Genomic DNA, 18005 nt, shown 5'->3' with positions numbered 1-18005 from the left:
TGCTATGTTATATTTTCATACAATTATTTAGTTATTCTCTCAGAAAGATGGTATATTACCCACTGGATGAGCAAGAACTGCACTCACCACGCACTCATTATACCACATAACGTATTACACCTTTGCGCACAACTTCATCTTCCATGTTGTTTTTGTCATTGTGTCAGTGTTCTGTAACTTTTCTTCCCATGTCCTGTATTAATAAGTTTTGCTGTTGAATAAAAAATTGCACATATACCTCAACCTGTCTCCACTGCTCTCGTGTGTCTGGACCAATCATTAAACACACACCTTGAGTTCCTCCACAGCCTTCCGCAGCTCTTCCGGCGTCTTATATGTGAAGTCTCTCTCCAGGTAGTCTTCTTCAGCCTGGTTAATCCATTCCTGCATCTCCTGCATCTCCTTCCTCAGCGCCATGGTCTTATCAAGGCCACCTTTGAGAGCAGACTTCTTGGCATAGGCCTAGACAAAAAGGGGGGGGGTATCAACACAAAGCCATTTTCCTGCATTTTCCAGGAAAATGAAGGGTGTAGCTGAATGTTACTTACCTGTTTGCAGACATTCTCCCACTGAGTGTTGAGCTCATCCAATTCTTTCTGAATGTGGATGGCAAATGGTGGCTCGGCCTCCTTCTTGAGGTACAGGCCCACTTCATTGATACCGTTGACACTGGGTTGGATGGTGTTAATGTCATTCACCAGAGCCTGATCAATAAGAGTCCACAGTTGAAATATCTAATACTGATGTTTGGAGCAGGTACAACATTTTTTGGCAGGCAACTCTCCATTTCTTTTGCCTTCAGGGATTCATTACAGACTTTGGTAACTTGTGAACTTTAATGGTCATCTTGCAATTTCTTGGAAACCTTTTCCTACTTTTCTTGCAACCTTGATTTATTTGCAATGTTTACGAATTAAACTATTGTGACAGCAATAGCTTAGTCTAAAGTTGTGGCTAGATCTATGTTTTCCTTACTGTGCACTGCTCTAACTGCTTCTCCAGTGCTTCAGAGTCCCCTAAAGCCGGCCATTCCTCGTTCAGAAAGATATCCACATCAGCCATCCACTTCTTTAAAGTCTTGACATCATTCTGGTGAGGGACAGCAAACAGAAAATCAGACCAGAACAGCATGTAGATCTGCTGATCGAGTGAAATTCTGTTGTAAATCTGTCTTTATATTCAACTCCAACGAAATATATAACAGTCTCCCTAACACGCTCACCTCAAACTGCATCAGTTTGGCCATGAGCTCCTGGATTCTCTGGGCATTGTCTGTTATTGTGGAGCCCAGTCGTCTCCAACGTGCCATGATTGCATCAATCTCTGTGCGATACCTGCGACACAACAGAAAATCACGGAGCTTTTAACACAAGCTATCAAAAAAAATCACACTATAAGCCACATTCACATAGCACATCTTAGGAACAATGTTACCGGCTACACAGTGTTTTGTTTTTTTCTACCACACACATTCACGTATAAATGGATGCATGAGAGGCAACGTGGGGTTCGGAGTCTTGCCCAAGGATATTTTGACATATGGTTCGGGGATTGGCAGACGAATGCTCTTTTTCCTGAACGACAGCATCAAAGTCAATGCATCATCATCCCAACTGTCTGAGAACAGCAAATTAAGTAAGTGGAGCCTGCCTCAGAGAAAAAAGGGACATTCTGAAATGTAATCATCGCCAGTTTATCAGCCTGGATCTGGAAGTCCAACAAGAGTACTAGTAGAATATAGCATCGCATTCTATGCCTAATGGGATCCTCACAAAAACTAGACAAACAACCACTGACCCTAGGGTCCATTTTAGAGTCGCCAATTAACTTGACATGCATGTTTTTGGGCAGTGGTGGAAACCAGAGTACCCGGAGAAAACCAACGAATACACGGGGAGAACATGCAAACTCCCCACAGGAAGGCCCCAGCTGGGATTCCAACCAGGAATCCTGTTGCTGTGATGAGACGCTGCTCACCACCGCCCTGCAGCCTCTTGACTACAAGAGGATCCCTAAATGTATAAGGAGCAGTATCCTCCATGTGAAAGAAGGCTTGGATGCCAAGATAAAAGGCAACACAGAGAAACATTACCCAGTAGCCGGAGCAGCAGAGAGGCGCAATGAGGAAAGGCCTTCTTGAGAGACAAAAAACTGTTTTGAAAAAAAACAAAAAACTGAGAAACTAACTGCTAATGGCTAACCCAAGAAGAGACAGTCATGATCAGGAGGGATCCACAGAAGGGGGTGATTCCATCCAACTGTCTGCCAAATAACCTGCCTATGTACAAGGTGGACGCTTCTCACAGGCATGGCATAGAAAATGAGTAGGCACATGGGTCAATAATTTGTGCTGAGACTAGAATTGGGAATAACACCAGAGGAGCTTAACACTTGCTGTCATTCGGACTACATAAATGTGGTTATATGTATCAAAGAGAGCCAACATAGCAGATGATACCTTGGAAACCTTGGAATGAAAAGATGCTTGTCATTATACATAAAGACAAATATTTTCTGGAGCTAAATAATGACTTAAAATCTGTCACTTAAATATGTTGTTATTTTAAAGCTTTTCGTTTGCTTGTTTTTATTTTGTTTCAAGGGTTGCTTTTAGGCCTAAGTCGGTGTGTTTGTTTTGAGACTCTGCGATTTGTCAATCATACCATACTTACAATGATTTTTTACTAAAATAAAGAATGCAAAACAATACTCAGAATAAAAGAATCTGCAGCAAACCTATATCTCATTCAATTCATCCTCACAAAGGCATAGCGTAGTTGCCCGTCTTACTTTTGGCTGATGTCTGATGGAGCTTTCTGGAAGACCTGTTCAACAGCTGAGGTCAGATAGTCAACCTCCTTCTGGTGTTCAGCCAGAGCAACCTGGAGAGCCTGGGAGCGATATAGAGACGGATAGACAGAATGGAATAGAAAGAAAATGCAGAATGCAGTTTACAAACTCCTTTTTTAAAGGCAGATGTTTTAGATGATTTTTATCAAAAATATGTTTTCAGATGTTTTTTAGTGTGCTGCAGTGACATGTGGGGTGAGACAGCAGCAAGGATGAGAGCAAGTAAAACAAAGCAGCCGATACAACACTCAGATCCAGCAGAGCTGGAAGAGAGGGAAAGCGCCAATGACATCGAAAGGTGGATGTAATTTGGGTCATTTGCTTTTTAGTGGTATTAACTGCAGTAACATAGCTAACAGCCACAAAGGCATTTATAAAAAAGATTGATTTTTTTTTCTTTGGCTCAGCACCATCCATCCATCCATCCATCCATCCATCCATCCATCCATCCATCCATCCATCCATCCATCCATCCATCATCTTCCGCTTCTCCGGGGGTCGGGTCGCGGGGGCAGCAGCTTAAGCAGAGAAACCCAGACGTCCCTGTCCATTTAATTTAATTTTAATAAATTTGATTTAATTTCGTCAACCAGGACGATGACAAAAATATTTCGTTAACGCCCCTTTTTCCCGTGACGATGACGCACAAAATTGCTTCCAGAAAATAAAAATATGACGAGAATAAAAAATGATTAAATGACTAAATATGACTAAGACTAAAATTGATTTTCGACATTGTGACTAAGACTAAGACTAAATTGAAAAAAGCTGACGAAATTAACACTGGTCCATTTCCTCCAGCTCTTCTGGGGGGACCCTGAGGCATTCCCAGGCCAGCCGAGAAACATAGTCTCTCCAACGTGTCCTGGGTCTTCCCCGGGGCCTCCTCCCAGTGGGACGGGCCCGGAACACCTCACCAGGGAGGCGTCCAGGAGGCATCCTAACCAGATGCCCGAGCCACCTCATCTGACTCCTCTGGATGCGGAGGAGCAGCTGCTGATTATTGTCTCAACAAATGTTTTACCATTGATAAATGGGGATGACTTAATATAATTTAAAAATGTTATAATTCCTTTACAGCATACTAATAGTACATAAAGTGAAAGAACATAGTGTACATAATTGCAATAATGAGGGGTAGCATATTCAAATTCCCCAAGACGGCAGAATACAGTGAATTAAGTGTTATTTAGTGTTTCCTGTTATTTGCACAGAATGCCTGATCAATAGCGTAAAAATCTTTCAGCGCAGATAAAATCAAAGTGCACACATTCAACAATGAATTGTAAATGCTAGAAGATTGCAGTGAATCTTTACATCTTACAACTTTTTACTGTAAGAAAAGCAGAATTACGTAATCCCAGGTGGCTTGTTCTAGTGTGCATCTTGGCCTCACCAGTTCACCACAGCAGCCATTGAATTCAAGGTTTCTCGTAGGTAAAAAGATAGTTCTGTCTTGAGCTTTGTCTTGTTCAGCATGAGATATGCAAAACTGCTGTCATAGACATATTTCCGTTAAACTTGCATTGATAATGTATTGATAGTTGAATCGTGATTTGTCTGTGGTGACCCTTCTTGGTTCTAACTGCTGCTTTACATCGTCTGTTTTGAAAGGAACCAAACTGTACAGTATTTTAAACAAGAAAACATGGACAAATATGCAAAGAATTTGACTGCGTTAAGAAATGGTAGAGAACATGCCATGCTAGACCCATAACATCTCCATGAATATAGAGTAAATGAAAGGCTGTGTTGGGTACTGTACAGCAGACATAAGAGGTAGGATGGCAGACAATGCAGACACTTGCCATAGAGATGGGTGGTAATATTCTGATGCAGTTGAAACATCAGTTTGTGTGCAAGGAAAATGACTTGACATTCTATTTGAAGTGGAAGTACTGAAGGTAGTTGTATGTATTTGCTCCGACAGCTGTCAAAAAAGTTGAATTGTAGTATTGTAAAGTCTTTTAAAACTTTCAGTAGAAAATATTTCATTTAAGTGAATGAAATCTGGATCGTCAGGGATATAAAACAACTAAACCTATTTAAGTTGCGAGGTAAGCAGTAAATACACCTGCAAATTGAACAAGACAAAGACCTTGTACTTGCAATAAATGAAGGTTTAAGTGCCACATTTTGAAAATTATGAAGGATAACATAAAGTTCCAAACTCCACATAAATATATGAAATCTGTCTTGCTCATGCTTGGTGAAAAAAAACCTAAATGCCTATGAGGGACATTCATTATTCATCCCCACCGCAAGTGAAGTAGTGAAGTTAGACAGACATTATTTGTAGTTTAGTAATGGGAAAAGAGAACATTCTACACCTCAACGTGGTGGAGGAGCTTGAGTATCCCCGTGATCCTGAGAGCCGTGTTGTTGGGGGCGTTAGCCCCTGGTATGGTCTCCCATGCCAAACTGGTCTCAGGGGTGGGACCTGGGCGTGTTAATCCCCCGCATTACAAACTTGCTCTAAGGACGTGGAATGTCATCTCACTGACAGGGAAAGAGCCTGAGCTGTTGTGTGAGGTGGAGCCATACCAACTTGATATAGTTGGGCTCACCTCCATACTCGGCGTTGGTTCTGGAATCTCTCATACTCTGGAGTTGCCCATGATCAGAGGCATTGGGAGGGTGTGGGGATACGTACAAGCCCATGGCTGAGCGCCTCCGTGTTGGAGGGGTTCCCCGGTGAGCGAGAGGGTCCCCTCACTGCGGCTGTAAGTGGCAGGAGGGAAGGTTATGACTGTTGTTTGGGTGTATGCACCAAACAGCAGTTCAAAGGAGCCAGTTGAGGTGGTTCGCACATCTAGTTAGGATGCCTCCTGGTCGCCTCTCTTTGGAGGTTTTTCCGGGCACGTCCTACTGGGAGGAGGCCCCGGGGCAGACCCAGGTCTAGCTGGAGGGATTATGTGTCCCTTCTGGCCTGGGAACGCCTCCGGACCCCCCAGGAGGAGCTGGAGAGTGTTACTGGGGAGAATGATGTATGGGTTTTTCCTCCTGGACCTGTTGCCTGAGCAACCAGACCTCGGATAAGCGGATGAAAATGGTTGGATGGATGGCAATGAGAACGGTGCAAGTTTTCCATTTGGAAAAAAGCTGTTGAATGAGTTCATTAATCTGAAATCATGCATGGGCAGATTGCAATGCAAATGATGCTGAAACGATATAATGAGCCACCCTTGTGTGTGTGGATTTAATTATTTTTTTCAAGGTTCTTTAAGCCGTTAAATCAACCGATTTTGGATTGAACAACCACAGCTCTCCACTATAGTATTCTAAATCAAAACAACTGAGTACCTTTGGCATCATTAAAAATAGATAAGATAGACGAGAGAGAGAGAGAGAGAGAGAGAGAAGATAAGATGAGATTTTGTTGGATGCTTGTGTGTTTGTGTACCTGAACAAGCTTCAGTCTCTCTTCCATAATGGAATACTCTGTAACAGCTGTTGATGGGATGGCCAGTTTGGCTTCACACTGTTGTAACCATGCTAATAGTGTTGATATGGTCTCCTTATATCGAGCTGGGGGCAAGCTTTCCAAAACTAAATAGACAGAGAGACATATTATCATATTAAAACGTCAGAGATGAATGTCATAATGATTTTGGTTAAACATGTGAAAATAAAAATATCCAGACTATATTGTTTCACTCTAAAACATCTGTCTTCCAGCTTAGGAAATTTCTCAGTGCTGCTCTGAAATATATAAAGTTTACTAGTAAGTTTATCTACATTTACATGCATTTATTAAACAATTTATTTCTTAAACTATTTGTGTAATTTTGATTTTTTTTTTTTTATACCTGCCCACATTATTTGTATATCTTCTTGTGCAACTGATCACCAATTTCACCAAAGTCTGGAGTAGTGGAGTGAGGAAGCCAGCGAGGAGATGATTTAAATAACATCAAAGACTGCAACGTCCTGCATCAACTTCTGTGATAGTTCACTTCTTACCAGAGTGTAACCATGAAAACTTTTCTATGACAATCCTCAAAGTGTGGGCTATCCAAAAGAGATTATTTTATTTTGTTGCAAAATTTTCCAGATTTCAGGGTGATCATAGCTTCGATCATGTCTTTATGTTGCTCAAAGTAGTAAAACATTTTTAAAGCATTGCAATTATTTTTTGCCTACCTATTTTGATCAAATTACAGCATTGATGAGTATGAAAATTAAGCTGGTGTCGTGTCTTAATAATAAGAATGATGTCCTATAAAAATGGCTTTGTTAAAAGCTGTGAGCAGCTGTACCCACCAGCTATGGAAAATGATTATCCTTTACGTTGTACTGATGTATTCATTCTCTCCAAATGTTTTTATTACACAATACATTTTTTCATTTAAACTATTTATTCCCTGAAAATGATTAATTTATAGAGACTGAGATTGAACTGAAAAGGTATTTTTGGAATACGAACTCTAAGTGAGAAGCTAAAGCTACCACACAATCTGAAAGACAGGCCCCTCATTTGCATAATAAAGCAGAAATGCACACAGGAATGTAAAAACGTGAGACAAAGAAAAATATAAGTCAATGTGCTTGTGGAAATAAACTGGGGAAATATTCAAATGGGAAATTAAAGCAAAGTAAAGACATCTATTACTAATAATAAAAGAAATCAATGCTCCGGTGGTCATAAATAGATCAACACAATGGACAGATATAATAATATAGAGATAAATATAGGATTAACTAAGAAGACAAATAAAACCTGAATGGCATAAATAGCGACATTTACACAAGCTTAAATGAATGCAGTTGAATTAAGCCAGAACAAATATCTATGTAATGTTCAATACAAATATCATTGCATAAGACCCAAGACTCAAGATCATTTAGAACGAGTATCCAGTGGACTGCAGTGTTGTTTGTCTTGGGCCCACATGGTGCTGCTCATAAAAAATTTAGACAAAAACAAAAACTATTACTATCACAGGAGTACACTGGAAAAAATCAAAGTCTTACCAAGTATATTTGTCTCATTTCTAGTTAAAATATCTCATTACTCTTAATATAAGACACAACTGCCTAACAGGTACTATTTCAGCCAGATATAGGGACTTGTTTGAAGACAATACATCTGGAATATCTTGTTAAATGAAAAAGTCTTGAAAACAAATTGTTTTGAGTCGGATTTCATATGAAACAAGCTTTTTTTTTTTACATTTGAAGAGGTTTTTAAGCTAATTTCAAGATCACTTTTATCTCAAAAGTCCTAAATATCACATCTTATTTCAAGAAATCTTGACAAGCCGATTTTCACTAGTTCCATTGGCAGATTTCGTTGCTTATTTCAAGCAAAAACGTCTTGTATTTGTTGTTCTTCTTACCTATTTTTGGTGGGGCATTTTTTCCAGTGTATAAGACGACAATGCTTCAGGGTTTACTTCTAATTTACTTCATTTTTAGTGGCATTTATGGTCATTTAAACTAGCCATATATGTTTTTTGGAGTTTTTTTTGTCATATTGAGGACTATTTTGAGTATTGAGTTGCCGTAAATGAGCGTTCCTCTTCTCTCACCCCGTTGTAGCTGCCTCTCTCTTGCCCGCAGATCCTCCAGAACCTGAAAATAGTGTTCCTTGAAGGCATCGATGTCAGCATCCAGAAAGGCTGAAGATTCTTCGTCCCCTTCCTTCTCCTCTTTCAGCTCTTTCAGGTGCTTTTCGAGTAGGCCCACCTGGGGCTGCAGGGAGGACAGGCGAGCCACCTCCTCCTGTCAGGAAAAGGAAGTGGAGTGAATTTGGGGAGCATGTTTGTGCTGGTCAACCACACCTGTCAATGTTTTTGTTGCCTTTGTGCTAGAGGGTTTTCAATCAGTATGGGCTAGTCCCAATAAAAACTGATCTTTAGAAAATGACACTGTTTTCTGCTAATTATGTACAACCCATTACCAAAAATAGTTGGGATGCTATTCAAAACGTGATTATAAACAAAATGCAATGATTTGTAAAGCTAATAAACTAATATTCTATTCACGATAGAAAACACAGAAATGTCTATTTCATTAAAGAATATGAGCTCATCTTGAGTTTGATGGCAGTAACACGTCTAAAAAAATGTACACAGCCATATTTATCTCTGCGTCGCTTCCCCTTTTCCTTTAACAACGATTTGTAGATGTTTGGAAACTGAGGAGACCGGTTTCTGAATGTTTGGGAGAAGAATCTTGCTGCATCTTTGTCTTAGCTGCTCAAAAGACTATTTCTAATGATGCACCAAATCTTTTCAAATGGATGAAAAGCCTAGACTGCAGGCAGGCAGGTCAGTCCAAGACCCAGACTCATCTCCTACAAACCTATGCCACTGAGATGAGATGCAGTTTGTTGATTCAGCTGAAATATGTAAGGCCTTTACCCCTCTGGATAGGCACATATGTTGTTCTAAAACTTGCAGACACCTTTCAAGGCTATGGTGCCGTTCCAAGATTTTCAAGCAATTCCATTACGTAGTGATTAATGTGTCCCACACTATCAGCGATCCATCAGCGACTTTTGAATTGAGCCCTAAAAACAGTTTGTGGGAGGATGTTGTGCCCATGAGTGTAAAAAACTAATTTCAAATAATGATTGGTCTAACGGCAGCATAGTTTTCCATTTTGCTTCCCTCTGTAAAGTGGATTACAAGTCAAGTTAAGCTAATTTATAAACAACATAAGTTATCTATCTATCTATCTATCTATCTATCTATCTATCTATCTATCTATCTATCTATTTATATGTCTTATGGGGTTGCTATTTGTTTTATTAAAGAAAAGGTTATTTTTGGTATTGGTCTCTATTTGAAACATGTTTCAAATAGCAAAATAGCATGTTTATTCCAGTCAATTGATTAGATAAAAAGAGACTACATTTTTTAATCCTTGATTTACACATTGTCTTGACTCCTTAAAATCTTCGTACTTCCCAGGAGTTGACTTTATGAGCTTCTTCACTAAGAAGATTGTTTCTATCCGGGAGAAAATTCATGGGACTCTTCCCACTATAGTCGCTGATATATTTTCAAGGACACAGGCTTTAGGAGCATCTGGAGAAGCTGATTTGTGTTCAGACTGTTTCTTTAATTTCAAACTATTTCAGTTAACAAGAATAGCTGATATATATATATATATATACACACACTACCAGTCAAAAGTTTGGACGCATCCACTCATTCAAAATGTATGAAAAAGTGTTTTCAAACTTTTGACTGGTATTGTACATAAGTAACAGAAAGATACTTACAGAATAGTGCTGTGACAAGGTGCATGAGAAAACAAAGATATTCAATCAGGTAAATCACAATAATACACAGAACAAATGTGTAGTGTATGTGTAGCAACCCACCCACACCCACCTCTACTTTCCCAGTCTCTCATTTATTGCGGATAAACCAAAAGGATTATTTACCACTTTGCCTGGATAGGGATATGGACTGAGTGGAGTTATGGCTTTCAAAATCCTACCACAATAAAACTCACGCTATTTTATTCATTGAGCTCATAAACTGCACATTTAATCAACCATTTTTCACTTGACCAAGGGAATCATGTTAAGGGCACTTCCGCGTGTATGTCCGCTGAACTTTCTGAGAATGTTCGGGGAACAAGGCGGAGCCCATTCATCTGGCGAGTGTCAAGTTAAATCAGTCTAAACGAAAGTTACAGGCTACCCCAAAACGTCACGTTTATAACCCATTTGTTACATTCAACTCTATCTAAATGGCAATTTCACACGTTGCCATGTGTATACTGGCTTATTTGAAACAAAATAAGGTTAAACCAGAGCCGCATTACACTGGCTGTCATTCAGCTGACCGGGGATGATTCTCAATACCCGTTTGTCCCCCCCTATCGGCGGGCCTGGGGCTGATCAACAACAGACGAATCGTCATGACCAAGTTAGGCTTCGCGATGCTTCGCTTACCCGACATCGATCCAGTTGTACTTTGAGTGGTTCTGGGTCATATGCTGGAGGTGCCTGGACTTTGAGCCAGTTCTCACTGGTGTCCACTGCCTGCTCACACTGCGCATACAAGCTGTAGAAGGCCAATACCTGTAACAAAAAACAAACAAACACATTTTGAGTAAGTAGTGAAAAGGAAAAAAAAAAAAAGGTTAATTTTAAACTACCAAAAGTAAACAAAAAAAACCAAAAACACATTTTCTACCTTCACAGAGCTATCCGACTGCATCACTTTTAACCCCATTGCTGGACAGACTTACAGTCTTTCAAAAAGTTAATGAATAGGCTCTGAGGATTTATTGAATGCGGACTCGTTAAAAGTTAGCTTGAGCTGGCTAAACGAAGATGGGGCTAAGAACAACCGATCAGTACTTATTTAACACTTGGTGACACAATTGATTTCTGTCTTTTCCACTGCAAGTAAAGGACCAACGTCGCCAAAACGATGAAAGAGCAGCCCACAGCTCAGACTGTCCCTGATTTTTCTGATATTCTGCTGGGGCTTGGCGGCAGTGTGAGCCGAGCAAATATCTAAAAATAAAATCATCAGAAATACGAGAGACAAAATGAGCACTTTGCTGCCCTCGAGTGGAAGCTGAATGCTCTCAAATGCAGTTGTGTGTGTGTGTGTGTGTTTGTGAGACACCAACCGAGAGTATTTCGATCTCATTTAAGCCCTTAAGTGTTTTCGTAGTGTGCAGTAGAAGCGGAAGGCAAGTCAGAATGATAGAACTGAACTGCACCTGAAAGTGAGTCTCAAGCACTTATGGTCACCACTTACTGGAGAATACATTTTACAGGAGTTAACAGCTTCGCTTCATGCAATTATTTGGCGCTTTTTCCCCCCACATGTTCATTCAGTTACATTTCTTTCTTATCGAGGACGATATGTGTCCTAAGATTGTGAGAGGTTCTGTCTTAAAGCTTAAAATAGGTCCAAGCAGGCATAGGAGTACATATTTCTTTTTTGAGAGGTATATTAGAGGAAGATGGTTTGCCACGATGGATTGGGATAGATATGCATGCACGTCTATAGGTCTGTTTGTACCTTTGTCTGGTAAGCCAGCCATGTAAGCCTGTCTGCCAACAGGGCACAGAATCCCACCCAGCGCTGGTTCAGCTGATCTGCTGCCTGAGCAATGTCATCAGCACGATTACCTTCTGAGATTGGAAGGGGGGGGGTGACAGAAACCAGGATAAGAGGGGCTGCAATACACATTTGGTTATTAATGTTTTACAATTTGCATAGGCAAGTGGTTAGGGGAGCAGAGGGAAATACTCTGAAATACACTGAAAGCGTACAGAAGAATGTCATCTGAAGGAGCGGTGAGGGTGCCCATTGAGCTCATAAAGCACTCGACCCTCTTGTTAGCTAATCACGGGGACACAAACACACACAGAAACAGAGACACACGATGTGTTCCACTGAGAAATAGATTCTGCTGCATATGCTTAATGTTAGACAAGCGCCACCTAGAGGCTGAAGGAAAGCCAAAGTTAAAACAAGTTCCCTTTTGAATCCCGAGCACACTTTCACCACTCACACTCCAGCCCCACATCATCATCTACTGCTGAAAATCATTTCAATCTGCAATAAAGCGATATAATACAGCTTCTTTTTTTTTTTCGTCGTAAGATTATGAGAGATTCTGTATTAAAGCTTAAAAATGTCCAAGCAGGCATAGAGACAATGGCATCAAATAAATAAGTGCAAGCTCTCAGCTTCACTAGTTTAGGGTAAGGATAGATACTAAGGTGCTTTGTTTCCTATCAAACATGAATTTGTTAATCCCAAATGAAGCATATTTACTACTTGAAGTCATGCTATTTTGAAACACAGTATTGACTAAATGTAATGCATTTTTGAGTCTTTGCAAAGTAAAACAAAGAGCTTTTCTTCCTCTATCCTTCACTTGAAGTTTATCAACAATGCCCTTGCTCATCTTGAAAAAGAATAAATAACTACACGCATAAATCAAGCTTGAAAAATATGTTCAGAAATGACAACAATTGCACAAGGACAGAGAGGACACATCAGAACACACGTCTTTTTCTCTCTCCCTTCCTATCTTATTCTCCCTCCATCAGTGTTTCTATGGAGACTGGGAGAGTGGGTGGGACAGGTAGGGGCGTTGCCATGGGGACAGACAGGGTGTGCACGTCTGCAGAAGCATGTGCACGTTACCCTGCTCGACGAGGGTCTGCGCCGTGCGCGTCGCCTCCTGAAGCTTTCTGTACTTCTCCGGCCGTTCTCGGTCTATCGCCTGTGGCCAGAAAACAGAAAGCAGGGAAGGGTTTGGTGGGGCACAGAGAGAGGGAGAGTTAATGGAAAAGAGACCGACACTCAGACCTCTAAGTGAAAAGAAAGACGGGATAATAGCGGGAAAAAAAACAAAAAAAAACAGTCCAACAACAGTCAATGTTCAATCAACAGTGTTACTTAAAGTCAGACGTTTGAAGGAACACGTGAAATCAAATTACCCTTGAAGAATACACTTTGAACTTTTTCCTTTTTTGATAATAAAGCTCATCATTTGGTCGAGCTCAGGTGACCCTTTGAAAATAAAAAGCTATACAAACTAATTACTAATCGTTCACAAGAGACCTTTCTTCCTGTCAGGAGGGAAATGTAGCATCTTTTATGCCCTTAAGGCCTGCCAAAACAGAGGAATAACAAAGGAAATGGAAGAAACAAAGTGTATTTTACAATTGGATGATGATTGTATTACACTTAATTGGATTAAAATTGGCTTGAAATGGACTGTATATGTTTTAAGAGCCTTGATATGACATTTGTTGTGATTTGGTGCCACATAACTAAAACTGAATCAAACTGAGCTGAATAAAAACAGAATTTTGAAATCAAAATGGGGTGATGGGGCTCTTTCCTTCCCCAAAATAAAAACAACACGCCTCTCTGTCGCCTCTTTTCTCTTTGGATTGCGTAACTGCCCCAGATCCCCTTGAACAATCATACTAGAAACGCCAACCACGGCCGGACGCTAATCTTGCTTAGTCTGGCAATACATCCGCCGTTTCTTTTTCATTGTGTAAACTGGAGCATGAATCAGGAATAAATGATGAAGTATGAACGGTTGTGTCTAATCTCAACGTCCAACATCTATGTCAAACACGTGAGAAAAAGAGAGAAAGTGTTTATTTCTGTGTCAGGTTGATCATTTTGAATCCAAATGATAATCCGAGCTGCTAAACAAACGTTCACGTCACATGAGCCAGGTCGAGAGATTCTTTTAAGTGGAATTCGACTAAAAAAAAATTACTGTGACAATGCCATGAAAATAAAGGTGTTTTGAATTTTCTTTTTTTAAAAGAGATTTCCTTGGAGTTCTTTTTTTTGACATTCAGGTTTTTACCTCATGCAAAGAGCACCTGAAATTAATATCATGCTAAATCCAGGAAGCGCTCCTTCGAAACAAAAACAATACTTTGAATTGAATAGAGCATTGGAAGAACCATGCCTCGTCAGATTCAGCATTATAGGTACCGAGCACATCCTTGCAACCAAGTGGTGCAGTCTAAAAGGCTGATGTAGACATGGGCCGAGGCAGATCCCAGTCCCTCAGGAAACATGCCATCTCCAAGGAAAAACCACCTTGGCCAAGATCTAGGAATTTGAATTCAAGCCACATTTGTTCCACCACAAATGCACAGTAGGAAATACATCCTGGAGAGGATGCCTCTTCCACAGTTTTTTGATAATGCAATGTCAGGCTTTGACAAGTTGTCATATATTGCAGCTCTCGCTCAACAGTTACTCAGTACTTGAGTAGTTTTTTCACACTTACTCAATTATTTGGATGACTACTTTTTACTTTTACTTGAGTCATATTATTCTAAAGTAACAGTACTTTTACTTGAGGACAATTTTTGGCTACTCTACCCACCTCTGCTGAATACTGCCTCTACCAGGAAAACTTAATCTACCTGAGCCACTTATTAGTGTGTTGCAGTGACTAAGGCCACTGAATTTCAGTATGTTTTTATGAAAATAATTGTAGTGTAATCCTGTACGAATAATCGGTTTTCACATTGTCCCGTCAGGCAAGACATCCAGTGAATCTTACTACTGACTCAACCGTGTGATGAAACCTGGTCATTCTCGAAGTGCAACTCTCAGTGGATGGAAGTTCTTTAGAAACTTTTTCACAGACCCACGGCGTTTTTTACCTGCACTTTGTCATACAGTTCCTGAATGCTGCCCTCCTTGCGTGACACAGAGAACTCGGGGCTCTGTAGGATTGCCTCGCCACGGGTCATGTAGCTGTGGACCTCAGTGAAGTCCACGTCAAACCTGACAACAGGTGCAAGCAAACACAAAGACTTTCACTTTGCAATATCAGCCACTACATTGATACTGTTGAGCACAAAAGACACATCGTTGCTGCATCTTTTCTGTACACACTACAATTTCAAGGTTGCTTTTTTTAAAGTTCATGTCAACCTTGAATTATATTTATTCGTAGACTGCCAGATAATTCAAGACTTGTCCAGAGTAGGCTTGTTAACCTTCAGGAGTAGAGCACACTCTCTCGCCTCTCGCCCAGTGGGGAATCGAGCCTGCCTAAAATCCTGAACAGGCCACAACAGGTACAGAAAATGAATGGACCAATCAATAATTATCCTTTAGTTAGAAGCTCCCCATTTAAAATTTGACCAAGAACTGCATCCAGTCAAGCCGATTAGGAGTGGAGTAAAGAGGAGCATTTAGGACTGTGAGCAAAGACTATAGGTAACAGCTGGACATAGCCACTGTAATGTCACCCATCTCTTTGAGCTCTTCCAATTTGAAGACCCAAAATTTGTAATTTGGCACTCACACTCTCGTATTTTGAAACCGAATGTACTGTAAAGATTTTCCAGTAATTGTCGCTACCCATCAATCAATTATGAGATCATTTCCAAACAATTTACAGCATGTCATTTTACATAATCCAATATCTTAAAAAAGTGACATGTCAGCGTTCCCAAGAGCAGAAACCCTGGTAAAACCAGGGCTTCATCTCAGAATCCACGGCGATTTCTCAACCCTAGAGCTAAGAAGAACGAGCTCCTTCAAAGGCAACATAAACTGTAAAGGGCCTGTGAGGTTTGGAAAGTTACTTGGAGCCAAAGTACCTTCCTAATTTATGTTACAATTTATTCCTTCATACAGGCTGACGTCCGCCTCTCATTAACTACAGACTGAAAAAGGTTGTTTAAGATGAAGGAGGGATATATTGGCTTAATCAGTCATCGTGCCTGATAAAGCCAATACAGTATATCCCATTTTGATCATACGGCATCATTTCAGTATGAATATATCTAACATGTATTCAGTTGCAGATGTTATAATACAAATAAGAACTGCAATAAAATAGAATAATAAGAAATATATATATATATATAATACCAGCGTAAAAATGATTTTAAGTGTTGGGGGTGGTTGCAACTCTAATGTGACTAGTTTTAGGCACATCCAGGAGCAATGGGCTGAATGATAGTAGAAATTAGGCAGTTTCAAGAGGTAAATTGGCATTGATACATTGAGGAATATAGAGGTAAAAGTAGTGTAAAATACAAGTATTTAAGTAAAGTGCATTAACGGTTTTACGGCGGGTAACTGTGTGAGAGAATGTGCTTTCTATCAATGCACTATCTTCACTGTCTATCAAAGACACTTCTAAGATTCTCCACTTCCTAAAAAGTGCAAGAGGCAGAACAGACTGGGTTTTCAAGCTGGCTTCTATTATCACCGTGACACGTGATCGTTAGAAATAACTGGAGCGTTTTCCCGTACCTGCTGAGATTAGGAAGCAGAAAGGGGTGCATGAAACTGAACATTTCAGATAAATGAGAAATGAATTAAAAATGAAGATGTTAAAACAGTGAATTGAAACAACCGCTAACGACGTATCGAAGCAAACGTTTCAAGTGTAGTGACAAACGCAGATACCTTTTTCGGAGCTCAGAATCCACAACGACTTGTCTCTTTTTTTGCGGCGGTGACTCGCGTGTGTGCCGCAGAGCTGACACCTTCTCCCTTGTTGTCACTTTGGTAACAGTCGCTGCGACGTAATGGGTCAGCTCGGATTGCTTGGCAAGGCTGATGGCTGATGACACCTAAATGTGAAGGAAGGGATGAAATCCATTCAGATCAAAAGTGTCGTATCATTATAGAATGATATGGCAGCCGTATCATTCTATCATCTATCTATCATTCTCTTACATCTGCACTCACGCAACAGTGTACTTAAGAGGCAATAGCTCAAGAATGGATTTGATCCAACACCATCCTATCTACAGTGTTAGATAGGATATAAGTGAGATTTACAACATATGTTGTAAGCCCTTTCCACCAATATGGGAACACTTATTATAGCTGTACTTTCTTGGGATATGATGGGTCGTACAGACGCTTATAGAGACGGACCCGATCAGACACTTCCCTGTAGCCTGTTTCACCCATTACCACCGTTACCAGTGAGTGAGTTGAGGATCTACCCCAACTGTTGTTGGAAATATTACTGAGTATGACTGACATACCTGAGAGCTGTTCACGTCGAGATTCTGGACCAGACGATCCCAACGTTGGGCAAAGCTTTCCAGTCTGGCCTCCAGTTTGCTGGCCACGTCTTTGTTCTTGACACTGGACAGCAAGTCCTGGCTCATGGAATGGAGCTTGTCCATTGTGGGATGTTTTGCTTCCAGGTCTGCTTTCACAGTCTGGTGAAAGCATACATACACAGACATACATGCATTGGGAGAAAATGTAAGCCTTCCGGGCATGCCCTCTCATCCAAACTCTCATTTTATGCATGAAAAAGAAATGTCACACATTTCGCATGTTTTTTTTGTGTAAGTGTTGCACCACAGCAATTTCGTGCTTATTTAATCCTTTTGCAGGTAGGGATAGTAGAACCGAAGTGGGGACACTCACAGCAAGACGGCACAAACAGGCAACCATCTCTGCCTGGTCTTTCAGGTTTGAGGTCTTAATGGAGCCAACCAGTTCTTCCTTTTGAGTCAGCCAGGAGTCAAATAAACACTGTCAGGAAAGGGGAAAAGGAAGGAAAAAAAGGAAGACAAAAGTCAAAGGGGTGCATAAAAAAGAAAATAAGGCAAGAGAACAGATATAGAGCAGAAAAGAAAAGAGAATAGAGTCATTTCTGACATGGATATGTTCTTTAACCCCAAAACATTGTTG

The 18005-nt window shown here is 40.4% G+C and overlaps 1 protein-coding gene and 1 long non-coding RNA gene across 3 annotated transcripts in view; one reads left to right on the top strand and one right to left on the bottom strand.

Moving 5' to 3' along the window:
* LOC142391332 (uncharacterized) overlaps positions 1 to 18005 on the top strand; it is a 397679-nt gene that overhangs the window by 110451 nt on the left and 269223 nt on the right. The window lies entirely within an intron of this gene.
* The window catches only part of dmd (dystrophin), a 215905-nt gene that overhangs the window by 103226 nt on the left and 94674 nt on the right, over positions 1 to 18005 (bottom strand). For both annotated transcript variants that reach the window (XM_075477434.1, XM_075477432.1), the window contains exons 17-30: positions 17739 to 17846; positions 17345 to 17524; positions 16755 to 16921; positions 14990 to 15113; positions 12987 to 13065; positions 11850 to 11962; positions 10763 to 10891; positions 8382 to 8574; positions 6254 to 6399; positions 2791 to 2891; positions 1223 to 1334; positions 976 to 1089; positions 549 to 704; positions 292 to 462 (exon numbers count right to left, since the gene is read on the bottom strand). In XM_075477434.1, coding sequence (XP_075333549.1) covers positions 292 to 462; positions 549 to 704; positions 976 to 1089; positions 1223 to 1334; positions 2791 to 2891; positions 6254 to 6399; positions 8382 to 8574; positions 10763 to 10891; positions 11850 to 11962; positions 12987 to 13065; positions 14990 to 15113; positions 16755 to 16921; positions 17345 to 17524; positions 17739 to 17846 — 1893 coding nt within the window. The remainder of the gene's footprint in view (positions 1 to 291; positions 463 to 548; positions 705 to 975; positions 1090 to 1222; positions 1335 to 2790; positions 2892 to 6253; positions 6400 to 8381; positions 8575 to 10762; positions 10892 to 11849; positions 11963 to 12986; positions 13066 to 14989; positions 15114 to 16754; positions 16922 to 17344; positions 17525 to 17738; positions 17847 to 18005) is intronic.

The sequence above is a fragment of the Odontesthes bonariensis genome, chromosome 11 (genome assembly GCF_027942865.1).
Source record: "Odontesthes bonariensis isolate fOdoBon6 chromosome 11, fOdoBon6.hap1, whole genome shotgun sequence".
NCBI lineage: Eukaryota > Metazoa > Chordata > Actinopteri > Atheriniformes > Atherinopsidae > Odontesthes > Odontesthes bonariensis.
The sequence above is the reverse complement of the archived record's forward strand: the minus strand, read 5'-3'. Positions and strand labels throughout refer to the sequence as shown.